The sequence below is a fragment of the Nannobrachium achirus genome (genome assembly GCF_963921795.1).
Source record: "Nannobrachium achirus genome assembly, chromosome: 19".
Taxonomy (NCBI): Eukaryota; Metazoa; Chordata; class Actinopteri; order Myctophiformes; family Myctophidae; genus Nannobrachium; species Nannobrachium achirus.
Window position 1 is genome coordinate 27828398 of NC_137826.1, and position 25782 is coordinate 27854179.

General features: G+C 40.9%; 2 protein-coding genes across 2 annotated transcripts in view; both read right to left on the reverse strand.

Annotated features, from left to right (window-relative positions):
• lhfpl7 (LHFPL tetraspan subfamily member 7) overlaps positions 1 to 2646 on the reverse strand; it is a gene marked incomplete at both ends in the record, with an annotated part of 126335 nt that extends 123689 nt beyond the window's left edge. The window contains one exon of the mRNA XM_080748951.1: positions 2329 to 2646. Coding sequence (XP_080605077.1) covers positions 2329 to 2646 — 318 coding nt within the window. The remainder of the gene's footprint in view (positions 1 to 2328) is intronic.
• Positions 2647 to 9256: 6610 nt separating this feature from the next.
• Positions 9257 to 25460, reverse strand: akap10 (A kinase (PRKA) anchor protein 10). The gene is made up of 15 exons (XM_080748972.1): positions 25336 to 25460; positions 22584 to 22631; positions 21630 to 21815; positions 18515 to 19006; positions 17518 to 17616; positions 17001 to 17085; positions 16701 to 16824; positions 16245 to 16381; positions 14789 to 14933; positions 13966 to 14130; positions 13623 to 13732; positions 12182 to 12264; positions 11462 to 11514; positions 10031 to 10123; positions 9257 to 9867 (listed from the first exon to the last, which is right to left on the reverse strand). The coding sequence occupies exons 1-15, from the start codon at positions 25355 to 25357 to the stop codon at positions 9862 to 9864; spliced, it is 1848 nt and encodes a 615-aa protein (XP_080605098.1). The 5' UTR covers positions 25358 to 25460; the 3' UTR covers positions 9257 to 9861.
• Between the last annotated feature and the right edge of the window lie 322 nt (positions 25461 to 25782).

The following is a 25782-nucleotide window of genomic DNA, read 5'->3' on the forward strand; positions in this document are numbered from 1 at the left end:
AGTCGTTCTTCACTTGGTTTTCTCCCTCAGCTAAGTCACGTGATGATCAGCGTGCAGCTCTTGGGTCAGCTGTAGCCAGTTCTTCACCGCTGGAGAGTGGAGACTGCACAGGCTAACGCACAGGAGCATTTTAATCAAACACAACCAGAATGGAACACAGGCAGGTCGCTGTGGTTGATGGAAAGTGTGTGTGTGTGTGTGTGTGTGTGTGTGTGTGTGTGTGTGTGTGTGTGTGTGCGCGTGCGTGCGTGCGTGTGCGTTTCTGTGACATGCTCATGCATAGATGCATGGGTCTGCCTGCACATTCACATTGAGTTTCCATTTGTTGTTTGCATGGGTCATTGAAAGGTAGGGTTATTTAAAAATGGAGGGCATCAGCAAAATGTACACATCAGCGAAGAGTGGTGGGGTGGGTGATCAAATGGGCATGTTGAAATCTTAATGGCACCATCACCTTTATTAATGGCCAAGGGAGCAGGGTGCCATACTTAGCTTTGCCATTGACATATCTAGCCATGTAAAAAATTACCAAAAAATAATAATACAATAAAAAAGAAACTATCCCATCAGGATCTCTCTGGGTACCTGACAGAAAAGCTGCTTGGCTGAGTGACTGCGTGTTTTTGGCTTATACTTGGATAACTGACTCACTGCCTGAATTGCCTTGCTGATAACTTTCCAAGCAATGGAACTGTTAAAGAAGTCAAACAGGCCACGGACACTGCTGAGACGTGAACTGAAATGAAGACAGCGATACTACAGAGGCTTCTCTCTGTCTGTTTCTGTACACTGTACTTACATACTGTATTGCATCCAACTGGTTGAGGTGCACACGTTATGATGTATAGTGTTTCATCACGTGTGCACTGCTTGCCTTTGAAACAGAAAACAAAACAAGCACTGCATTCTTCCACATCCACATACCCCTCATTCTAAAAATCACAAAAGCAATGACTTATTAATATCTCCCTTTCAAATGCTAATTCTCATTCATACATAAATCATAACTCTATGCTGCCACAGCTGGGTTTTATACAGGATGCTGCCAGGGGGGGGGGGTCTCCTGCTAGCCGTAAAGAATGACATTTCTTGCATGGAACATCAAGTGGCCCATGTCTTCTGAATGGACTGACGTGCTCCAAACGATGAATTTCAAGCAAGCACACAAAAAAAAAAAAAAAAAAAAAACACAATATATATAATAACATTTAATTAAAGAATGCTTCAAAAATTAAGTTTTCAATTCAGTTGAACTTTTTGATGTCTGCTGAAGACACTGTCCTCACGCTTCATGTGAAGTGCTGATATCACACAGTGAAAGCTACATTTAGTTGAACTGCTTCTTGACATGTTAATAACTGTGATAACTGAAGCAAGGCAGCTTCGTCTGCTGCTGAGGAAAAATATTAAGAATATGCTAGTCATCTGCATCTGTATCTCTTACTCCCTCTCCCTTTATCCGTCTTTCTCTGGGGGTGGGTAGAAGGTAGCCTATAGTACATTCCATCATTGGATTATGGATACTTTCAGTTGAAGCACTGTAACAAACTACAGCTAGCTACTATTGACATCTCTGACATGTTCATACACCCCCAGATGCATGAGCAATTGGTTTGACTATTACTTCAAGTGCATAGAGGGGCTGACAGGACAAAAGTCAATGCCTCAGTCACTACTAGGATCCATTCATTAATTGCAACTTTAATATAATGGCCAGTGGTGTAAAGTAACTAAGTTCATTTACTCGAGTACTGTATTTAAGTACAATTTTGAGGTATTTGTACTTTACTGGAGTATTTCCAATTGTCAGTACTTGTACTTCTACTCCACTACATCTGGGAGCCAAATATTAGACTTTTAGCCTACTCCACTACAATTATTTGACAACTTTATAGCTACTAGTTACTTTGTAGATTTTGACTATTATTACAAAACATAAATTAACACATTTCGGCCATTTGAAAAGCTTGTAGATCTGCTATTTTCAACAAAAAAATAATGTTTTAATATATTTTATACATGGATGTGAACACTTGTGAAATGGGACATTCTGCATGAGTACTTTCAGCTTACTTTCTGCTTTAAGTATATTTTGATACCAATAGGCAGGCCTACTTCTGTACTTTTAAGTAAATGTTTAATTCTACTTGTAGAGTATTTCTACATTGCAGTATGGATACTTTCACTTATGTAAAACATTTGAGTACTTTTCCCACCAATGGCCACCATTGATAATGGCTGCAATATTACTGCTTCTTTTGTTTATCCTGCATGTATCATGTAGCCCAGTGGCCAATCTGGCCATGTGGATGTAAGGTGGATTTGTACCTGCCAGGAGCTTGACGGGATCTCGGCGAATTTACCCAGTCCCCCAAACGTGTAGCATCTGTACATGTGGTCCAGGGACTCTGAGCAGTGCCACAGCAAGCCGAAGCTCACAGAGTCCTTGTTCTTCAGATGGTCCTTCACGATCCAGGCAGGGGATATGAAACTAAAACTGCAGACGGCGACCAGGACGGACGAGAGGAGCACCCAAAAGCAGCCCACACAGCTGAACATCCTGGCAGCTTGGGGCATAAAGCCCGGAGACAGATCAATCCCAATCCCGGCTTCTTTCTTCTGATCCCGGTACAGCAGTGAATGCATTTGAGCTCACTCTGAGCTCAGCCCGAGATCAAGTTGAGCTGCACCTGACAGAGACACTACATCAGCGAAACATATGCGTCAATCAACAATGTAATGTCTCTGGTAGACAGTCTTGTGTTTAAGAGGGGAAAGCCCTCAAAAAGATCAAAACCTGGACTGAAAATCAAGCTTCTGCTGTGTTAGAGCTGTTAAAGAAAGACCCATTTAAATCCCAAAATGTGATACAGCCATACAGCTCATAAAATGTTTGTCACACCCAAAACAGAGATGCGCAACTGTCTGTCAGTCAATCTATTCAATTTCTGGTCGCCCGTGTAGGATATGCGGTTATTTCCATACGAAAAAAATAGTTACGACTTCGTTCTATCGCAGGTATTTTGTTGGCTGTGCTCGAGTAACTTGCTTTTTCTACCACACATGGTGGACTTTTGTTTTAGAGACCGTGCGTGTGTATCGTGTTGCCAGGAAGCCTCCACTGGTCCCATGTACTAGTGCGGCTCGTTGCGCGCTAAACAGTGAGATGGGCGTCTCCTCTGTTCTGTTCTGTTCTGTCCTCTCCTCTCCTCTCAATCTCTTAGCTTTATGTAGTGACAAAACCAGATAAAACAGACTAGTATCAGTGGTGGGAAAAAGTACTCACAATTTTTTTCTCAATACTGCAATATAGAAATAATCCGTTAGTCAACTAGTAAAAGTCCAATTTAGAATGTAGCCTACTAAAGTACTTAGGCTCTACTCTTTTATGCAGAATGTCGCATTTCAAGTTCTCTTTCCTTTTTTCCCCTTTTTTTTAAAAGAAAAAAGCATCTCAATGCATTGCATTGTGAGCTTGTAGATCGGCTATTTTCAAATGGCCAAAATGTATTTTAGGTTAATGTATGTTTTGTAATAATATTCAATCTACAAAGTAACCAGTGACAACTTTTCAAATATTAAAGTACAATATTTGGATCCGAGATGTAGTGGAGTAGAAGTAAAAGTATTGTAAATTGTAAATAGGAAGTAAAGTAGGCCTACAAATAGGCCTACCTCAAAATTGTGCTTAAGTAGACCTATATGTACTTAGTTACTTTCCAACACTGGACAAAACAAAACGTTGACGTAGAGTATAAGCACGGCAACAGCATCTGTAATTGAAACCAAAGTTTTTAATACTGTAACTTTCGAGGTTTAGGATCCAGTGAGTGAAACAGGACCGCGCACACTTAGAATAAACATAATACACCATAACTGCGAGGGGTAACAGGTAATCTCGCCGAAATGAAGGTCGCCGGAAAACGTGGAAGAGTCGCCGAGGAAGGCTCACCAATTTCGGTGGAATTCTCGCCTGCCTGATTTGGAATTGTCGCCGACAGCTTTTACATGTCGCCGACAGTGTCGCCGACGTTTTTGGAATAGTCGCCTATTTTTATACCATTATAGACAACAAGGTATAAAGGGAGTGAGTGAGTGAGTGAGTGAGTGAGTGAGTGAGTGAGTGAGGGGTATTCAAGTGAGTGTAGCCTACTTAGTCGCCTATATTTATACCATTATAGACAACAAGGTATAAAGGAAGGGAGTGAGTGAGTGAGGGGTATTCAAGTGAGTGTAGCCTACTTAGCATTTAAAACTCTGATGCCCAGTATTCAAGTGAGTGTTCATATGTCACCCATTCACACGTTACATAAGCTTATAACTGTAGCTGTACCTGTCTTCTGTTAAACATCCTGGCCCCTCAACTGTTGCTTTAAACACATGAGCTAAATTGCGGTTATGTTGGGATAGAGGAAATCAGAGACGCAGCAGCAGCCAGCCAGTGGTGTTGCCAGATTGTCATTTGCGAGAGAAACAAATGTATTGGATCTGCAGATTTAATAGCAGCACGTCTGACTGCACAGATCGCTTCGTTGGGATTAAAACCGCTCGTAGTCCTACCACAGTGGTGCGGTGGTAGGACGTGGCTTTGGAAATAAACGTCATGACACTTTACCTTTTTCTATGCAAACTATAAAGTCTTCAATCAATCCATTTCATCCTCCATGACACAAACGATGCCACTATGTGCTGAGTCGCGGCTCGCAACGACGTGGCTTTGGAAATAAACGTCATGACACTTTACCTTTTTCTATGCAAACTATAAAGTCTTCAATCAATCCATTTCATCCTCCATGACACAAACGATGCCACTATGTGCTGAGTCGCGGCTCGCAACGACGTGGCTTTGGAAATAAACGTCATGACACTTTACCTTTTTCTATGCAAACTATAAAGTCTTCAATCAATCCATGTCATCCTCCATGACACAAACGATGCCACTATGTGCTGAGTCGCGGCTCGCAACATGATGCCTGTCAGACAGTAAAATAAAACTGTGTAGATATAGGTCTAGTTTGATATAATTAGGCCAACATTTCTGTTGATGTTTCAACCAAGGGACGAGTTTGTGATTCCCCCATATCCATATAAAACACTCATGATAGCTGATACAACAGAAGTAAATTACATTTCACAGAAGATCTTTTTAATTTGCAAAAGATTTTAAGACAAGGGGTGTTATATTATAGCAATTGATGCAACAATGATGTGTGGAACACTAATGGAGAGACATGGCACTACGCGTCGTGCGTAATGCCATCCAGCCCATTTAATTGCGTTTTGCCATTGCCATATGGACAGAGAGATTTCTCTATACGGGGCCATGTAGAAGTAATCAAAGTCACTAGAGAGAGAGAGAGAGAGAGAGAGAGAGAGAGAGAGAGAGAGAGAGAGAGAGAGAGAGAGACAATGGGCACACATAAAAAATACTGTGCTTTTAGATCACTAATAGATGACATTAACAAACATACATAATCAATCCACTTAATAAGTCCTAGTTTATTTGAAAATAGCCGATCTACAAGCTGCCAACCAAAGCTCAGAGCTTTGAGAATCAGGAAATGTCAGTTTTGGGACAGGAGTCTGTAGAGCTGGTAGATCAGCCACCGTTTAAATATTTAGATTTAATAGGAACACTAGGCTACTATATATAGGCTACAGTCATTGGTCATGGAAGTGGGGCTTTCCAATGAATGAGGTGACGTTTTATTTTTTTAAATCGCTTCATAATTGACGAGCCATGTTCGAATGAAACTGGTGTCTTACTCTTACTTTGCTTCCTAAGCGCATATGGACAAAGCAGCAAAGTGGCATTTGACATCATATTGAAATGTGCACAGTCAAGTATCTGTTTCACCAAACAGAAAGATTAATAGCCCACTTTGAAATTCAAAGTAGGCCTAAATACAAAGTGCATTTTGTATGGACATTCAACAATCATAGGCCTATTAAGAAAACAATCCCAGGCCAGTATGAAATAGTATTAAATGAGAATAGGCGCAGAATTTTTTTCTTTCTTTTTTCTAAGATTCGATTAAATCAATGCATTCTGAGAGAGTCTCAGAATGCATGTCACTGCATGTCACTGGTATCAAATAGAAATAATGTACTAAATGCCACAACTTAGACCTGACATTATAGAGTAGGATATCACATGAATCTTATAGCTTTGCGTCAAGAGTTAGGGATTAGGGGAACGTTTAGAGTTCACATCATCACACTAATTGTAATATTAGGCCTACATCCCAGCCAATTATTGTAGGCTATTACAATAGGCCTATAATAGGCAATTTGTGTCGGAGATAAATCGCTGTCTGATATGACGGTAAAAAACAATTGAAACTCAGCCTGCAGCCCTGCACAGGACCTGCCAAACTAAACGGACGTGGGTACCCTTTTAATTGATTGACTGATCATTTACAGGCTACAGCTGATGGCTTTGATTACTTCTACATGGCCCCGTGTGAGAAATCTCTCTGTCCATATGGCAATGGCAAAACGCAATTAAATGGGCTGGATGGCATTACGCACGACGCGTAATGCGTGCCATGTCTCTCCATTAGTGTTCCACACATCATTGTTGCATCAATTGCTATAATATAACATTCCAATTCATAACTAAAATGTATAAGCTAGTCATATCTGTCAAATATTGTTTTAGTTCACTAATAAAAAGCTAGTATGAAAGCAACTTCGTTATATAAGGTTATGCGGACACACCCGTTGTCTTAAAATCTTTTGCAAGAAATATAGCCTAACCCCGACTGCAATAACATTCCATTATGGTCAGTATGCAGGCTGTTGTCTGTCAAATTATCTTTTATTTCAAGACAAAAGCTAGGCTATAGCTAGGCCTATAGTACAATGGGTCCAGTGTGTAGGCTATATGCCTCCTCTGTGCATCAGTTCACCGATCGACCGCTTGATTATGTAGGCCTATTATTATTTTCAGTCAAGCAAACACATCACAAGAAATTCCATAAATAAAAAAATATAATTATGAAGTAGTGAAAATATCCGACCATTTTAATTAAAACGATCTTCTGTGAAATGTCATTTACTTCTGTTGTATCAGCTATCATGAGTGTTTTGGGGGAATCACAAATAAAATAAACTCGTCCCTTGGTTGAAACATCAACAGAAATGTAGGCCTAATTATATCAAACTATATCCACAAAGTTTTATTTTACTGTCTGACAGCATCATGTTGCGAGCCGCGACTCAGCACATAGTGGCACGTGCACACATTAGACATCAAAGGGGCTTGAGCCCCTGCCCTTTTATCCACTGGTAAAAAGTGCCCTCCGGCCGCACATTGGCACTCGCCATTACTGCTCTCCAGTCTAGACCATGAATGCGTTTTTTTTACTATGGTGAAAGAAATGCAAACGCCCTTTTCCGTGCCATATACCTGAATGCAGCTCCTGAACTTGAATGCAAGTATGTTGAAAGAATTGACCTCTTTTAGAAGTGTCAGCCCCTGCCTCTCTAACATTCTCTGCACGTCCCTGGCACACACTGACAGCTGCACGGAGTGCATGCACACTGTTTTCCTCGTGTCGTCTTGGTCGGAGGCGCGAGCATAGGCTCGGTTAAAGTAGTTTGTGTCATGGAGGATGAAATGGATTGATTGAAGACTTTATTAGAAGTTTGCATAGAAAAAGGTAAAGTTTCATGACGTTTATTTCCAAAGCCACGTACCACCGCACCACTATGGTAGGACTACGAGCGGTTTTAATCCCAACGAAGCGATCTGTGCATCCAATACGTTGTAGTCGTTGGTCAGAGACAAAGTTGCCAGCAGCCAGCTTGTACAGTTATAAAGCTTAGACCCTATAGTTTCTCTAAATAGCACAGGTACAAAACATGTAGTAGTATACTACTGTAACGTGTGAATGGGTGACATATGGGTAGGGTAGCCTACACTCGCTCCCTTTGTTGTCTATTTTGGGCATCAGAGTTTTAAATGCTAAATAGGCTATAATGGTTTATAAATATATACCCCACTCACTCACTCACTCACTCACTCACTCCCTTTATACCTTTGTTGTCTATAATGGTTTATAAATATAGGCGACTATTCCAAACACGTCGGCGACCATTCTCGATGAGATTTCTCACTGCCTGGATGAGTTTTCTATAACGCCAGGCGACTATTCCAAACACGTCGGCGACACTTGTCGGCGACCATTCCGGGCGACCTTCATTTCGGCGACTCTACTGGTATTCACTGCGAGGTATTGGGGGACCAATTCATGGTCAACATCGCCCCCATCTGGTCAAAAACGACTCGTCTACCCAAACCGTACTGACAAGGTCATTTCGTCCATCACTTTGACTTTAAAAACCACCTTTATGGTTAAAAATAAACAAATAAATAAAGCCCTTTATATATATAATATATGTATGTATAAAAAATGTCATGTAGTAAGCCACCCATAACGGCCATAACCACACCTTATAATAAAGCCTCAACCATGTTAAACTGAAAACAGACACAAATATTTCATAATATATGTATTTAAATCAAACACAATTTAAATATATTATAGATTAGGTACACATACATGTCAGAAAACATATTAGTGGTACATAGTACCAAAAGCATTTTCTGGTTCTTTTCCACATCAGGGTAAGGTTAAAATGAAATAAAATTGGAAAAATATATATTTACTGATTACACTTTCCAGTGGAACAGTCATAATTGAGATTTTCTCCAATAATACATTAAAAAAGGCCAACACTCACAAAAAAAAGAAAAGGAAAAAAAAAAAAAAAAGCTTACAGGGTAAACCAGAATTTTACATACATAGAACATTTAGAATAAGGAGTCTGGAGATTCCATTGTAATTGGAGCATTTCGGTTCATTTGGGAGTATTTCTTCTTCTACACTCTGTAAAATATTTAACAAGGTGCCACGTGGCTGCTACGGATGGTTGGCTAGAAGGTGGTGGTGGTGAACCACTTCCCAATCCCTTCCAGTCTTCACAATCACATTTCTAGCCATTATACAGTACATAAATAGGAGGGGCACAGTCAAGTTAAAAAACAACCGACCAATCGACAAAAGAAATATTCCAGAGCGTATGCATCATTATAAAACTATACAACACTCCCTGACTGGTGTGTCGTCACTCGTCATCAGCCCCCCCCCCCCCCCCCCCCAATCACATCCACTGTTGGCTGACCCCTCAGTGGAGTTAAAAAAAAAGGAATGGATGTTCAAGCTAGAGGAATGGGAAGGATGTGCAACTGGGTGCAGGGAGAAAGGATAACTTTGTTTTTTATCAGTCTTATATAGGTCCTTTCTGTGAGCATGGTTAGAGAGCTGCAGTGCCACCTTAGCTAGCTTCATCTTTCCACCGTGTTGAGGCGGTCCTTCCCTGGGCTTTTGTTCTAGAAGTCCCATGTTACTCAGCTTTGTTCGGCTTTACTTCTCAGCGGTCACACGCACATCTTCATAGCATTACGGAGTTGGAAGAATGAATTGATGGGGAACTTGAAGTTTTCCATCCGTTCAAGCATGTGCGTGCTTAGAAGCGTGTGCCGTGTACACACACACACACACACACACACACACACACACACACACACACACACACACACACACACACACACACACACACACACACACACACACACACACACACACACACACACACACACACACGCTCTGTTTCACACACACACACCCACGCATACAAAGGAGGTGATAAAATGCCTTGTTCTTTCTTTAGACTTTAGAGTAATGCAGTACATTGCAGGGTAAGCGCTGCATACAGTCCATCCCCAGCTCGGCCAGTGTGAGGTCTGCCTCTGGGACAGATATTCCTTAGGTTCAACGGGGTGGAAGGGGGAGGTCATAGCTGGAAGAAAACAAACGGGAAAAAGTTCAGAAATGCTGGACAGTCAGCTGTGAACACACCACAGCACGGTATGGTGAACATACTAACGTGGGTTGCTATAGAAGTGTATGAATTAAGGATTTTGCTGTTTATACTTAAGAAATGGATGGATTGTTTTTCTTACCTTGGTAGACTTTCTAGGACTGTCATGGTTTGACTGGTGGACGACATCATTGACGATCATCTTGGCGATCTTCCAAGCCATCTCCTCCTGGGCCTAGCATACAAAACAGCATGATGACAAAAACAACAAACTAGGGGGGGGGGGGGGGATCCTGTATTCGCCTAGGCCACCCAATTATAATCATTTTATAATGTTAAAATTTAGATAAATTATTTAGACAGATGCTAGTTTTATCGTTTACATGGTATCCTATAGTTAGTGTGGTTGCCCTGCAGGGCAACCATACTATAGTACTTTATTCCATCTATTCAACCTCCCACAGTTTTGGTGGCACGCACCTGGGCTTCATCGGGACACGCATGCATGCTATTTTGCTAAGAGATACGTTATATATAGTCTAATTTATATACATTTATTTGTGAATACATTTTCTCCATTGACTTTAATTACGATTTTAACCTTTCCCAAATATGGAGATGGCTGACATCATAAACCACATGAGACTGACACAGTATGTTCATATATGGGCTTTCCAAGATATGGGCTTAATATTGATGACATCAGGGATCTCCATATAATATGGGCATAAAAGGGACAAGGACTGACAAGAGATCTCCATATATGGACATTTATTTATTAGTTGAATTAATTTTCCCCATTGACTTGAATGGGGAATATTCAAATGGTAAGACGAAATTCATTCACAGCAACCACACTTGCAATTTCCAATTGACCCTTTGTCAGCCTTCTGATTGGTCCCTGACTGGCAAAAAAACGGAAAAATCATTCTCTTTTGCTACCGGGGGCGGAGTTATGCAGTAGGACAAAGTCCACATTCTACCATTAATATTAATGGCGAGAGTGTAGTTTTAAATTGACATTTATTTATATTTTTATTTTATTTTTTGCTTTGTCATGATAAATAGGAACATATTTGATTGGGTACATATATTTTAAATGGGCAGAGTTACAATTAAAATACATTTTATGTTGAGAGCGAGGCTATAGTTCCACAACTTCCTGGTCAGTGCGAGGTACCCAAGATGCACTGCTCTCTCTCTCTCTCTCTCTCTCTCTGCCCTCTGCCTGTTTCAGAGGATTAAACTAATTAAAACATGTATTTTCGAAACTGTACTTTTTTGTTCCTTTTTTATTAATATCACGTAGATGTTTTTCCTTTGGTACTTTAAATGAATTATGAAAATTATTTTTTTTCCCCATTCACTTCCATTATAAAAATAATCTTCCCTGGCTTTGTTGTCCCACCTAGTAACAGAGCGACATGGACTTGACAAAGAGTGAATTGCATCTTTCTAGTTTCAATGTACAGGTTATTATTTTGATCTCTGCATTTGTTTACCTTGCTTATTGCAAGTCACTCTGGTTAAGTGAGTCTGCTAAATGCTTAAATTGTCATTTTAGTTTTCGCACCTCATCCGTGTTGCCTTGGGCCCACTTCTTCATGGCTTGAGAGAACATGGAACCTGGATAGGAGAGGAAAGACAGGCCGAGTGAGGGAAAAAAAGGGAATAGACTAGAAAATAAGAAATAAATACTGCAACTACTTTCAGTGCACTGCTCTGGCTGGCAAGAGGCTAATCTGCCAAGAATACAATTATGATCAAACTGAGGCTTAATCTGGGCATGCTAAGGCCTCAAGCATGCTTTCAGATATATAACATTTCAATAATTACTGTATTCATATACGGTTTACTGCATCCATGAGAGACAATGGCCTACTTGGCTATTTGAGCCATGAAATCTAGCCTGAAAATGTATAATATTTGATCTTCTATGCCATTCCAGGTCTCCAGTTCATTCCCAGAGACAGTGCTGCAAGACGTAATAAATAATAGATAGCTTTCATATTGCTATCTTTTCCTTAGATCTACGAGTAGCGGGTGTTTGTTGGAGGAGGAGCCTCCTGCATATTTCATCAGGTTTTCTAGCTAGGGGCTTTTAGGGGGAAGGAAACTACGTTATATTCAAAATGGATGGAGAATAGTGACATTCTAAACTGAAAACAAAGGAGATAGAAGCAGGTAAAGGGTGGAGGACCTACAGTGAAATTAATATGAGACAAATAGTGTCAAGGCAGGCAGGAACAAAAAATAAGGGAACACACTTGACAGAATCTGTGTAAAATCATACCTTTGGATTTCTTCACATCCGGCTCTGGCTCAGCCTCCCTGATGAACTGGCCCAGCTCATTCACCTTCCCAAACGTCATCCTTCTGAGCAGAAAGGAGAAAGCACAATGTAAAGAAAGCACATTCCCAAATGTCATCCTTCTCAGCAGAACGACAAGGTAAAATAAACTAACCCTCCCATTACTGTAAAGAGACTAACTCTCTCTAATGACAAATAGGACGTTATTGAGCCCCAGATAGTCCTGGACCAAGTTAAGACTCCAGCTATACAAACTTAAATAAATAAATAATAAAAATAAAAAAAGCTTAGTTAAGAAACAAACAAAAAAGATTTGTAGCAAACAAAAGCTTAAAAGATATTAACACAAGATAATCTCCACAATTCAACAGACGTTTTAGATTCGCAATCAATGAAATTCATACAGTACATAGGTGTGATATTTACAGCGATAAGTTCTGTCGTAGAACAAAACTACTTTTTAGGCTTAAGGCCCCTTTTAACCAAACAGATTCGTGGCCGAATCGGCGGCGGAAAGCGTCTGTTGCCGAACGGGAGCTCATCGGTAGGTTTTCGGCAGCGGGTCGGGAACGCTATCGACGGAAAACTGGAAGACTGGACTTGCTCAGTTTTGTTTAGTCGCCCCTGGACGTCGGTGAATTGTAGCGAGTTGTAATGGACCATTAGTTTGCTACTGCTGCAGCAAAACCAAGCCTAATAAGCCAGAGACATTTTCCTGTTGCACATTTTAACTAAATAGCATATTCACAATCTCAACTCTCAATTTCCTATACTAATCAACTCCAAGGCAACGATAGTAATAGTGATGTGTGTTGTTTTGGTGTGAGGAGAAGAAATCACCGGACAGGAAGCATCTCCGCTTCTGCTCCCCGGTTGCCAGATTCTGTGAGTTAAACAAGCGACCAGGTCTATGAAAACAAGGCCTAAAGAAGCGTCCAGTTTAACCTATTGAGCTCTATTACATTAGCTATTTTCTAAAAGAATGTTGAAAGCAAGGCCAAATAAGCAACTACAATTCAGAAACATGCCCAAACAAAAGTAACCCACAACTAGCAACATTATAGAAAAACAGGATCAAAGTCGCTTGTAACAAGCCGATATGGCAACACAGTGCGCATGCGCAAAACTGTACAGTAATTACAGTCGGCATACAGTCGGCTGGAAAATTCAATGTGCTTAGTTTTTTGCAGTTCTTTGCAGTCTGAACAGTTTGAACAAGTCTCCTGTAGTATTTTCGGTGTGGAGGCACCTTTACATTAACCACAGACCTTATTTTTCTGCATCAAACAAAAAGAGGGAACCTATGAACTCACTCTCACTTACATGTTTTAGCACTTGATTAAGGAAGAGGCAGACAGCATTCACCCAGCATATGGCCGCTGATACTAAGACTGAAGGAAGGAGAAAGACAGATGACACTCACCCAGCATATGGCCGCTGGTACAGAGACTCAGGGTCCAGGCTAGCAGCGTCCACTGTTATTGCCTCATCAAAGTTCTTCAGGATCTTCACTGCTGCTTTTTTGGTACTTTGCTGTAATGTGGAAAATACACATTAGATGTTTAGCAGCATTAGTAGCAGGGATTGGGAACATGATTTGTTAGCTTGTAAAGAACTACTGAAAGGCCCGCTGACATTATACCAGAGCAAAGATCAAGCTCTTTCAACTTCAACCATAATACATTTGTAAGACATCTAATAAGAACGCATAGGTCTAAATGTCATTACAAGTAGCGGATGAACATGAGGGTCAAATGCGGGGTTACCTGAATATGAGTGCCCTCGCTGGAATTTGAACTACGGTCACTGTCTATGGGCGGAGTCTGTCCCTGGGCACTGGAGTTCACGAATTCATCCGCCCGTACCGAGTTGATGAGGTCACTCAGGTATTTGTAGTAAAGGTTACTGGACAGAAAGCCAGGCATATAGACCTGGAAGAACAAAAGGGCGGTGAACTCTGTTAGGAAAAACATCCTTCAGTGTATTTTCTACGTGGCGTGACATTAGTTGAGTGGCATTGTTTTTGGCTTTGGGTGACAGCATTACATTGGTTTTATGGAAACCCAAAGTATAACATGTAAACTTCAAAGGATGGTCATGTGAAGGGTCAAAGGAATAGTTCTAACAGAAACGTTTTGGTACACAGAACAGTGAACCAGCACAACTGGGACCTTATTCCACGCAATCTAAAATATCTTCCTTTGTCAGAAAAACTATCTTTGAAAGGTGAATACCACTTTAGACTTAGTGTCACCAAAGATGGTATGACATTTTCTGATTATGAATTTATTACACTACTATAGTATATTTGCAAGTAAAATAACACATTTAATGTAAATCATCGTGTTCTATTATCACCTCTGTAATATCTATTCTAGCATGTCTTCATGACATCACTAAAAAGGATTTAGGTTAATATTCAACACATTTATTGGAATTTCTTTTAGTTTTTATTATTCTCTCGTCTTTAAACATGAATAAGAATAGTTCATATTCAGTTCAAAATCATTTGATGCAGTGATACCCTTTGAGTTATTTTTTACTTGCAAACTTTCTTTTTAATGAGTGAGGCTTATAAAATGATCTGACCGTCTCCATGGTGGTCCAAGCCTGTCTGAGTGGAGTGGTGAAACAGTCAGGGAGGGGCCCCCCCTCTCTGCAGATATTAGACTCGATCTCCATCCGCACCGAGTCACCAAAGCCTAGAGGGTTGGTGGCCTGGAGTGAAAAATATCTGGAGAGAACAGAGAATAACTTTAAACATACATACCATGTTCATAAATCTGGAGACCTTACAGTCTTGAAGGTTTTCCCTTCCCTGTGTATTTTTGGTTTCTTTTTGTAAGCTGCAAACTTCTCTGTCAAACAGACTTATTTGGTGATGCAACTTGATTGTAGAGACCATGAAGATGACCTGGAACCAATTGTCCAATTTTGTCCAATTTTGACAACCCGCACCCGTTAATCAGATCCGTGGACCAACCCGTTACCCGTCATTATATAAAAATCAAAACTAGATTCGCCCCGCCGTCAAAAAAAGGACCCGTCGCCCACCCGTCTACTCATGATTACATGCAGTAAAGTAAATAGCCTACAGCCTACAGGACTCTGCCTGGAACCACACACCAAGACCATGTAGAAGATGACCTAGCACCAACTGGAAAGAACAGCCCAAGACATGCCTGGAGATCGCTTGTTGATGGCCTATGTGAGCTCGAAATTTGAGTTGATGGTTATTACCTCTATGGTACAAAAGAATAGAAGTCTGCACAAAAGCATTGCTCATAAGTGTTTAGTTTACTTTAACACACGGAAAATATTACATGGTAAAATGCAGAAATGTAATATTTTCTGTGTTAGGTAAACTATGCTGTTGTGCGGACTTTCACTGTGTGTCCAGCACCAGCAACAAACTGGATGCGTGCAACGCACTGCTCTGAACTAATTACTGTACCTCTATGGTACCCTTGAATCCCAAACCTACTGTACCGAGCATGACCCTGCACTGACTTCTCTGAAGAAGTGTGTGTGTGTGTGTGTGTGTGTGTGTGTGTGTGTGTGTGTGTGTGTGTGTGTGTGTGTTCAATCTTTAAGTTGTGTGGCTACTGCGCAGTAGATGAACAAGTGCATATAAAAAAGATAACTTTTTGTTATGTTTTGTTAACAACGGTTCATATTTTAGATTGTAATTAGAGATCGCTATCGTTATAGCCATTTTAGCAATTTTGATTTCAGTGGGTGGGGGCATGCGTACAAGTGGCTAAATATGTATTTTTAGACACAATAAGCCGACGATTTCTTTATTACTATTTACAGTAACACTACTAGCCCGCATAAGTCACATCTGCCCATGAAAGATTGCAGTTGGGAATGGGCTTAAAAATACATATTTAGCCACTATGTATGCATGCCCCACACACAGAAATCAATATCATTAAAATAAAACTATAGAAACCCTCATTTTTTCTTTTCTCTAATTACAATCTAAAATATGAACTCTCGTTGTAAAAGTTGTCCTTTAATGATAAATAAGAGAATTGCCTACTTGTCGTAGAGGATCATGGCATCATTCTGAGCCTCCTGGCCATCGTACTGGCCCTTCTTAGCTGCTAGCTGGTCCTGGAAGTTGTCTGCTGCCAGCCAAAACTGGAGTACATTCACTGCTTCCTCTTTCTCCATATACTGGGGGAGCAATAAAACATCATATACGTAGTTAAACCTCTTTTAAGCGCAATTCCCTCTGTGCAAGATAACTATTAAGAACATCTACTTGGCTTAGAAGAATGATTTCTTTTAACATAGTCATAGTGCTCAGTGTGAATGACCCTGGAAAAGTATACTGTATAGTATATAAGGTTGGCTGAGCATGCTTGCCCTTTTCAGAGGCACATTCATTATTCTACCAATTCGATCAATCTATTTTATGTGTATGAATGTAATGCTGTGATGGCTCATTGTGAAAATACAATCTCCGTTCGGCAAACACATACGAGACGCTCACCTCTGAGAAGTAGAAGAGAGCCGACTCACAAAACAAGATGTCTGCCAGGAACACAGAGCCACTAGTCAGCACTTCAATCTGGTATTTACAGAAATGGTGGCTCCGCAGGAATTCACTAAAGTGCCTGGGTGGGGAATTGACAACAAAGAGATCTCATAGATGACCATGACTATGACGGCCAAGATGACAAAGCCACAAGTTATACTTTAATACTGGGTGTCAAAACACACAGTTATAGTAGGAGACCCTGCCTTTTCAGAACATTAACTCCCCCTAGAAAATGAGTAGTCAGAAACTCACTGTTGTTCCAAGATGATGACAACTACCGACTGTGCAATGACAAAGCAGTTTGGGTCCACCAGTCCATCCTCTCCACATATCTTAGCTGCACAGAGGACACACAATACATTAATGCCTCCTAAAACAGAGCATTGTCAATTGTATTCATGTAATTTACAATTTAGGCATTTATCAGATGCTCTTAATTCAGAGCAACTTACAAGGCCAGCACAAGGTAATACATCAAATACAGTAAACCAAGAAAGAACCTATTATTAACAGTAGAATAACCAAAACGAATCTGTACATTGAAGCTTCATGCCACTGTATGAGAGAAAACTGTGACCCAAATAAATTAAATTGTAGCATCTGTATCCGTTTGTCCATTATGTATTGACCTTGCTTAAATTCGCAAAACATGACGGCATTAATTCCGCTGGTCTTTGCTGTATTTTATCATGGGACAGCTGGTCAAACGTTTGTCAGCAGAGATTAATATTAATTTGATGAACCATCAAATTAACCAATCAATATTTACCAACTATGTCGTTTCTGGTCTGTTCAGTGATAGGGATGGGCCTAGCAGCATCTGGAGAGACATACTTGGTGAAGATATCCACAGCATCTCTCTCTATACCTGAAAAACAGAAAGACAATGGGCAACTCTATTCCTGTGATCCTGCAAGACCATATACTGTATAAGGCGCTCTACAGACGGACAGCGGTTGCCGCCGGGGCTCCCGCTTGGATCTGCGAGGACCGCGCCGCGGTGATACACTAACACACTCGCTCTTTGAGTAAACGCTGCGCGGTATTTCACAAAGATGAACACAATCCATCTCTCACCGCCCGCGTACGCATTGCACAAACGAGCACGCTCGCGGGGATTTTCACGGGACTGCGCCCGCTTGCCTCGCCGCCTCTAAACTTCGCTGCGCGGACGAAATAGCCGCCCGCCTCTCATTGAAAATGAATTACTAGCAGGCGGTGACCGCGTACCGTCTGGAATCCCCTTAAGTGTCAGTCGTGTTAAAGAAGACAAAGTATTTCATTCCTAGCGTAGATCTCTGTAAAAGGTGCAGTGTACAGTCAAGAGAAGAATCATTTAATTCAATTACTGTACATAATATGGCCAGTCTTTTCTAAAGTTTTTACGGTCTGGCTCTAGCTGTCTAGAAAAGGGTCTGTCGGTCTATTTGTTTGTCCGGAGCTAATCTTGCAAATCGTTGGACCGGTTTCTTGACACATTTCTTGTGCACACTGCCAGTAGGCCACGTATGCTTTATACTTGAAGTATCTAAGTTTAATTTGATAATGGAAATCAATGGTATTCTGATCGGGTTGAAACCTTTCCCAAATATTTAGTCATTTGGTACATCATATATGTCAGTCCGAGATCCATATTTGAGCCACGCCATTTCCATGTGGATCCTGAATGAGATCACCATGATTCCATTTGTTTGGGTCCGACTGACTTCCTTAATTACACAATCGCTGAATAGTAAATAAAGAACATCTCCCTCAAGGCAACTCACTCTTCATGAGTTTATCGGAGAGGGCTTTCAGGGCATTGTTTGCCTGTAGTTTGAAGGGGGTTCCTGTCCTGGAAGAGGCCTGCCTGCTTGGGGTGTCTGTTTTGGGCGTTCCAGGTCTCTGAGCTGCCTCCGTGCTGAAGGAGTCTCTGTGCATTGGGGGGGCTGGAGGCGTTTCACCCCTGCCCTCCGGAGAGCTAGGAGGGAAGTCTATGTCGGCGGCCTCCGGGTGCTCTATGCCGTCTAGCGAAGCAGGGACAGGCTCAGCCAGCGAGCTGTGTTTCACCGTGTTGAGGCTGTGTGCTCGGACCCGCGACCAACTAGTGGAGCGGAAGCTCTCGGCCTCCAGCCAAAAGCGCACCAGGTGGTCAGCACCTCGCGTCTCCATGAACTGGATGAAGTAGGGTACGGCGATGAGGTCCCGGAGGATCTGGTCCACCGTCTTTGATAGCCGAGAGCGGGTATCCTGGGTTAGGTAGTTCACACTGGATCGTCCTGGACAATGTAAAGACATTGATACAAGATACTTGTCAAAAAAACGCTCTCTCATCCACAGCTATGAATATTTAAAATACCTTACAAACCCTGTAAAGGAATTAGTTTCTAAACACATTCTGCATGAGTTAGATCAGTGTTTCTCAAACTTTTTTGGCTTGAGTACCCCCTTTCAATGATTTCTGAATCTAAGTACCCCCTTTACCCGGCAACAACATTATGGTTATAAAACCGTAATTAAAATATAAATAAATAGTGGTACTGTATATGATGCTATGATAACCCCCCATTTCAAGAATATAAAATCATAAATAAGAAATTGAGATGCCTGGTACCATGTAATTTGGGTTAGTAACTCAGGCTCGTATCAAGTTTCTCCATTTGTCATCATTAAAAATAACAGTTACATGTTTTTTCCCCCTCCTAATTCAATTGTAGTCGATTATTTAACTATGAACAATATTAGCATGATTTATACTTCTATTTAACTTTTTGGGGGGCAATGTCTGGAGTACCCCCTGCTGTACCTCTGCGTACCCCTAGGGGTACACGTACCCCCAATTGAGAAACACTGAGTTAGATCACTTAAACTGACTTTCTCCCATCATCACTTGATTGACGCGGCTGTAACCATATTCCGATCATAACTGCTACCGACATCGAACTGTGATTTCTGCTCCACCCCTAATAATACACAGGACGCACAGGCTGCAACCTGCATATTGGCAGACATCTTTGTTTTTGTAGTACTGCAATCACGGAAGCCTAGTTTTTTCAGTTTTATAAAAGATATTGCCAAATATTTGGCCTTGTAAGCTTGTAGATCTTTTTTTTTTTTTTTAAGTTCGACAATGCCGTGTGACACTCAAACAAACTCAACATTAATGGGAAATGGGAGAGCGGGTGATCAGAGCGTGTGATCAGAACAAACATTCATGGTATTACACAAAAACACAATTTAAAAATAAATCACCAAACATGACTATGACTCACACATTAAGTCCAACAAAACTCAACAATGCATTCCCATATTCAACAAACAACACAATAAACACTTTGTGTGAACAGGGATATTTGGGGGAAACAAGCTTCAGAATCAGAAAACCCGCTATAGCGTTCAGAGAAGAGAGAACAGAGAATAATACTTCAAGATTTTGAAATAGAATCTTCGAAACATGGCAATTCTTTTAAACATTCAAATGTGGCTGGCTGGTTAATAAGACATTACTCTGTGTTGTGACAAACTGAGAATAGTTATTGCTTTACAGATTCTTTAACATGTTTTTCCCCTACAAGAGTTAAAGGTATAAGACATGCCTATTTGTTTTGATTTCCAATTTGCCAGGTATCAACAAATACGATGGGTGTTAGTCGATATTGTTCAGCTTTGAAAAAAGCAACTATTGCAATCTGATTTTCTTTCTCTACAATGGATTAGACCATTTGTATTATAAAGATACAAGAATGTATTTTTATCAGCACGGACCGCTGGGGTAGCAGTCTGGGCACCTAGGCATATAACCTAATGTATGTGGCATCAGCAGATGCTTAGGCTGTTGTCATTTCTCTCAAAAACATTTAAAAGGAGGCTTTGGACTATATGCAATTTCATGGACAATTTGGCATAAACACAAAGCAAGAGCATTTTAAGAACCATGCCTTGTGGTGTAGCCTAGCCATCGCACTGACCAAATATAATTTATTTTCTAATCCAACAGCACAGTATCTGAGAGAGGGGTGACTTGCAGTGTCAAAACACAAGCTACCAATGAGAGACTGCATTCATCAGTGTTAGCTGTGGTGTCAGCTAGTGAGTACTGGGCACTCTGCCAGAGGTGACTTGACCGGCACTGCACCTCACCCTCCCTGACCTAACTTCTTATCTTTCCCTCCTGTTCTCTTCCCAAGATGAAAGCCTCTGCTCACTCAAAGAACTGGAGTCAACTGTAGTATATCATTCAGTATTCCCAAACGGCCTCAAAGCTGCAGCACAGGTTTACCGTTTCCTGTGTGCGTCATCCATGCCTTTGTCTGAAGGACCTGCCCTGACAGGTACTGCCATTAAATACAAGGGCAGTGTCACATAGCCACCGCCACACCTCAAGGTGCCAAGATAACATATGCAATCTAAGGCCCTTGTTATATATAAATAAATAAATAAATGTAAAAAAAAAAGTACCCTAACGGTTTCCCCATCCACTGCCATTCATTTGGGTCCCCATTCAGGGCCATGCATTAGGGTCCCCATCCGGAATCAATGGGGGTAAATTTACTATAATCACATTTTTGTCTTAGGAATGCGACAAATACAAAAAAATATTATTGAACTCAAGTCTCCATGGCATGCGTAATCAATAGAAAAAAAGTCATTTTGGGGGTGAACTACTCCTTTAATAGGCATAATTCTGAAAGGCTTCCTATGGTGTTAGTGCGACTCAATAGGCTAACTGATGCATGAAGAAGTTCAAGTGTTTCATAGGATTAACAAGCATGTGTCATTAGCAGGATGCTAATGACAGATGCCAGTTGGTAGAGGAAGCACTTTCAGCAACCACTTCTTCCTAAAAGCTGTGATGCATCCGAGGATGGTGATTCTGAACAATAATGAACAGCGGCTGCATACCAAGGTCACCGAAGTGTGCGGCCTCCATGTGACTCGGCTGCTTCTTGAGGATTGCTGTGCGTCCGCGGGCAAAAGAGTCCATATTTGCAGAGATGGCATTGATAGCCACGTGGCTGGGCCCTGCAGCCTCCTGGATGGCATGATGGTTCCTCTGTCCTAGCGATGGGGAGTGAGGGCTGATTTGTCCTGGAGTGGGGGGAGGGGCAGAAAGACAAATTAGGCCAGTGGTTCTCAACCTTTTCCAAAATAATTTGGGGACCCCCCTGGGGGTCCCAGCCCACAGGTTGAGAACCACTGAATTAGACTACATACATACATGTGTGTGTGTGTGTGTGTGTGTGTGTGTGTGTGTGCGTGCGTGCGTGCGTGCATATGTACAGAACATATACGTAAGTGGCTGATGTGAAAAGGCCTTTTGACTGAAATGTGTTTCCTATGAAAGAAGTACCAGTTAGTGGACAGAAATTAGAGGTGTCGGGAGGGCTAGAACAGACAGAGTGCTCTGTGTTTGTGTGTTTCACTTAATAGCTTGAGGTCACATTTAAAGCCACATGACAATCTGAGCAGCAACATATGAATGAAATACATACACCCAACGTCCCTTTCAGTCTACTTGTGCAAATTTGAGAACGCCTAGAAATCACTGACTAATGTAAAGAACAGTACTGATTACTTAAGAATACACACAGACAGCAGTAAATAACATTTGCTGTTAGCTCCTCTGATAGATACTTAGTTGTGTGCCAGTGTCACATACCAAAATTAGCAGATCTACAAGATCACAATGAGTCGCGCTTCGAAGCTTATAGATCGGCTATTTTCAGCACTTAGCATAGTTAGCGTTGCCTATAGTCGTTTTGGATATCCTAAAACAAAATCAATCAAATTAGCAAATTATATAAGACAACACAATTAAGACATACTCAAAACTCTACATAGGAATTGTTTACCCACCTTTATTGACTTTAACATCAGTCTGTCTCTCGGGTTCTTTGCTTTTTGCTGTGGAAGAGAAAGAAAGGAACTTAGTAACTGGAGAATGCTTTTCAATAACAATATAAGGGGAGATCAGTGAACGGCATATTGTGCCTTGGATGAGGTAAAAGAGGTCAATGAGGTACAGGAGTGACGGGGTGTCCCTTGAAGAATCATGAAGATATCCACTTACATAATGGCATTCAGGAAAAAAGTGACCTTGTTTAACTGAAACAGTGTTGATAAATAATTACAGTTTAGAACTACTTTCTTGCATACCCATCATAGGGCTGGGGGCAAAATGGACAAAATACATTAATATTGATATTGCGCTCATAATATCGTATTATGAGGATATGGATTTTTTGTTGTTCGTGTTGCTAGAATATCCCATCTAAAATCTTACAACCATTGCATCACAACATAAAAAAAACAAAAAACAAAATATGGCTTAATCGATTACAAGACGACAAGACTTATATCCCTATAATACAAATACAATATCCAAAATCGTAGACGATCTATTCTCATATCACAATACTTACATAATATTGATAATTGCCCAGCCCAGCTTATTCAAGTGATTAATAACACAATCAAAATAAGGTGACATGGCTGGTGCTCTGGCATGGTGTGTGACTGGACCCAGCAGGACAGAGTGCTAAACTGTGGCATTTAGAACGAGTCCTCTGGAAGACTTATGAGCTCGGTCCATCAATTTAAGTGTTGAAATTGATGGGAATGAAATTGGAAGACATTCCATGAGGCTGACTCTAAACAGCTTAGTGAAGGCCATAAAGCTTGACTTGCTTCTAAATATTTTATCCATGCAAATTTCCTTGTTGGCTTATGCCCCTACTGTTAACTTTAGAGAGCTGTGAGGCTAACATAATTAGTTAATATACAGTGTGTGGAACAAATTAATTGATTTGGCAGGTGATAATCTATATCGCAAATAAAGCCTGTTGCCTAAAGTAGAGTAGAACTAGAATACCTACTGGCAATGGCCCCCAACTACCTTGCATTAGATAGGACTTAACTGCCACTAATACTTCTGGATTATGCTATTACAGCAAAGAATGATTAGGTCAAAGTATACATTTTCAAGCCATTGTCATTATATAATGAAGCCAACACAATGCACTTATGTGGTACATGACATAACACAAGAGACTGTTGCCCGCCAGTGAATGAAAGAAAGTGATGAATGATGAGTGAAAATAAGACTGTGATGTAAAAAAAGGTATGTGTAGTCCTGAAGTTTGTACACAACATACAGTATAGCTGCCCATGCTTTAAAACATGTTTTAGGAGCATAAAAGTCTGTTCTGGTGTACTTTTCCCCCATTCTGTTATTGATTCATATTTTGGATGTCCCCATCAAATGGTCCACATGACATCCACATAACTTCTGTTGGACAGACAACATGACAGCTTCAGTCAAAGAACTACAATACTAATGACAGAGTGTGTACACCGGCCTCTTATCTTAAAGCTGTATGTCACACACCCAAACTCTGAAGGACAAACGATGTTGTGACTGTAATTGTAACGGCTAACTAAAGCCTGTATCATAGTCGTGTAGTCTTTTCGAGTCTTTTTGAGTCATGAAACTACAACGTTACATCATTCCTCGCGGTGGAGAGCTTTACACCGTGAGTCCCAACACATCTCTGTTTTTACTATCAGACAGACAGGCTCTACACCCCGTTCATTGTTCGACCTGAACCGGTCTAGACAGGGTAAAGGACTTCACCGTGGGCCGTGACTATGATGGCCTGCACTTATTTTCTGACTTGAGGTGGAAAGCTTTCCACCTCAAATTTGCGGTGGATAGGTCTCCACCGTAGACTCTGATACGGGCTTAAGTGACATTCCCATTCCAATAATCCATGTACAAAGAAAGCATGCACAATAAAATGAAACTGCAAGCAATGCATTCATAGACTTCAAACAGTAAAACATATATATCAAAACATTACATTCAAAGTCACTTGTAATGTAATTAGCATTTTTTTATAATAAAAAAACAGGTGATTTTTCTGTTAGTGGCTTAATTGTGAGTGAGTTACTTCTTAGTACTGCATGCAAGCCTGTTGCCAGTGTGTGAAATTCTACTTCTCGCTCTAAGCACTAGCAGTGCTTTGAATAAGTACTGAATGAGAAGAGCTCTTATCCCCTTAAGGACAACTTAAGACTCCAATAAGGAAGAGTTCCAAATGTTCAAACTTATTCGTACCATTCGTACTCCCAGTCACTTTTTATCCTGTATCATTGGCTGTATAATGAATCTTAACTTTCAAAAGCACATCACTTGATGACATCACAAATCTCAGGCAAGGTTAGCCTTTCTATTTCAAGATGTATGTATATTTACTGGTGCACACAAATCAATATGAATAATTCTCAAATGGAAATAATCAAATTAAGCTTTTATGTGGCTGTAATTGATGACTTGGCAGTAGCTAATCATGGGAGCAATAAGCACTGCTAAGCTAATCTAGCTAGCACCAACATTATCGCCGCAGCAGAGGAATACATTACAGCTATAGGAGTGCGACACTGGTGAGTTATTTTATCAAGTCGTTGAACATCTATATTAAAGTGCCATGATTCATTGAAACATTATTTTTCTCATCCCCTCACGTGACCTGCCTGTTTAACATAACGTTATACCGCTAGCAGAGCGTTGATGTTATGTTACACCCTAGCGAGAGCAGAGCTTCCTCACCTTTCCTCTTGAAAAAAGACATGACGATCTTCACGTTTCAAACAGATCCTGGGCTCAGTGACACCATTCCGTAGATTTGCGAGACCCTTCATTCAAATGCATCTATACGACAACATGAGACGAAGGGTTTATTTGCTGCGAGTGGGGGGCTGTCAGATCACAGATTTCTCTAGTCTAGCAGCAGTCCAGTAGCCATATTGTCAATAAAGCTCTCACTTCCGGACCGATGCGGCAGCAGCATTATGGGAAACGATGCATTGTTGGCCCCAGCCAGGAGAGGGCAGTATCCTCCAAGAAAAACCACAGTGCTGTTACCTATGGCTGTTACAGAAAGTAGAGTGGCACTGGTGTAAAAAGGGTCACCAGCACTTTCGCCTATAACATATTCGCCTACACGCATTTGGTCCTTTCGCCTGGCATTTTCGCCTTGGAGGAGAGTCTTTTCAC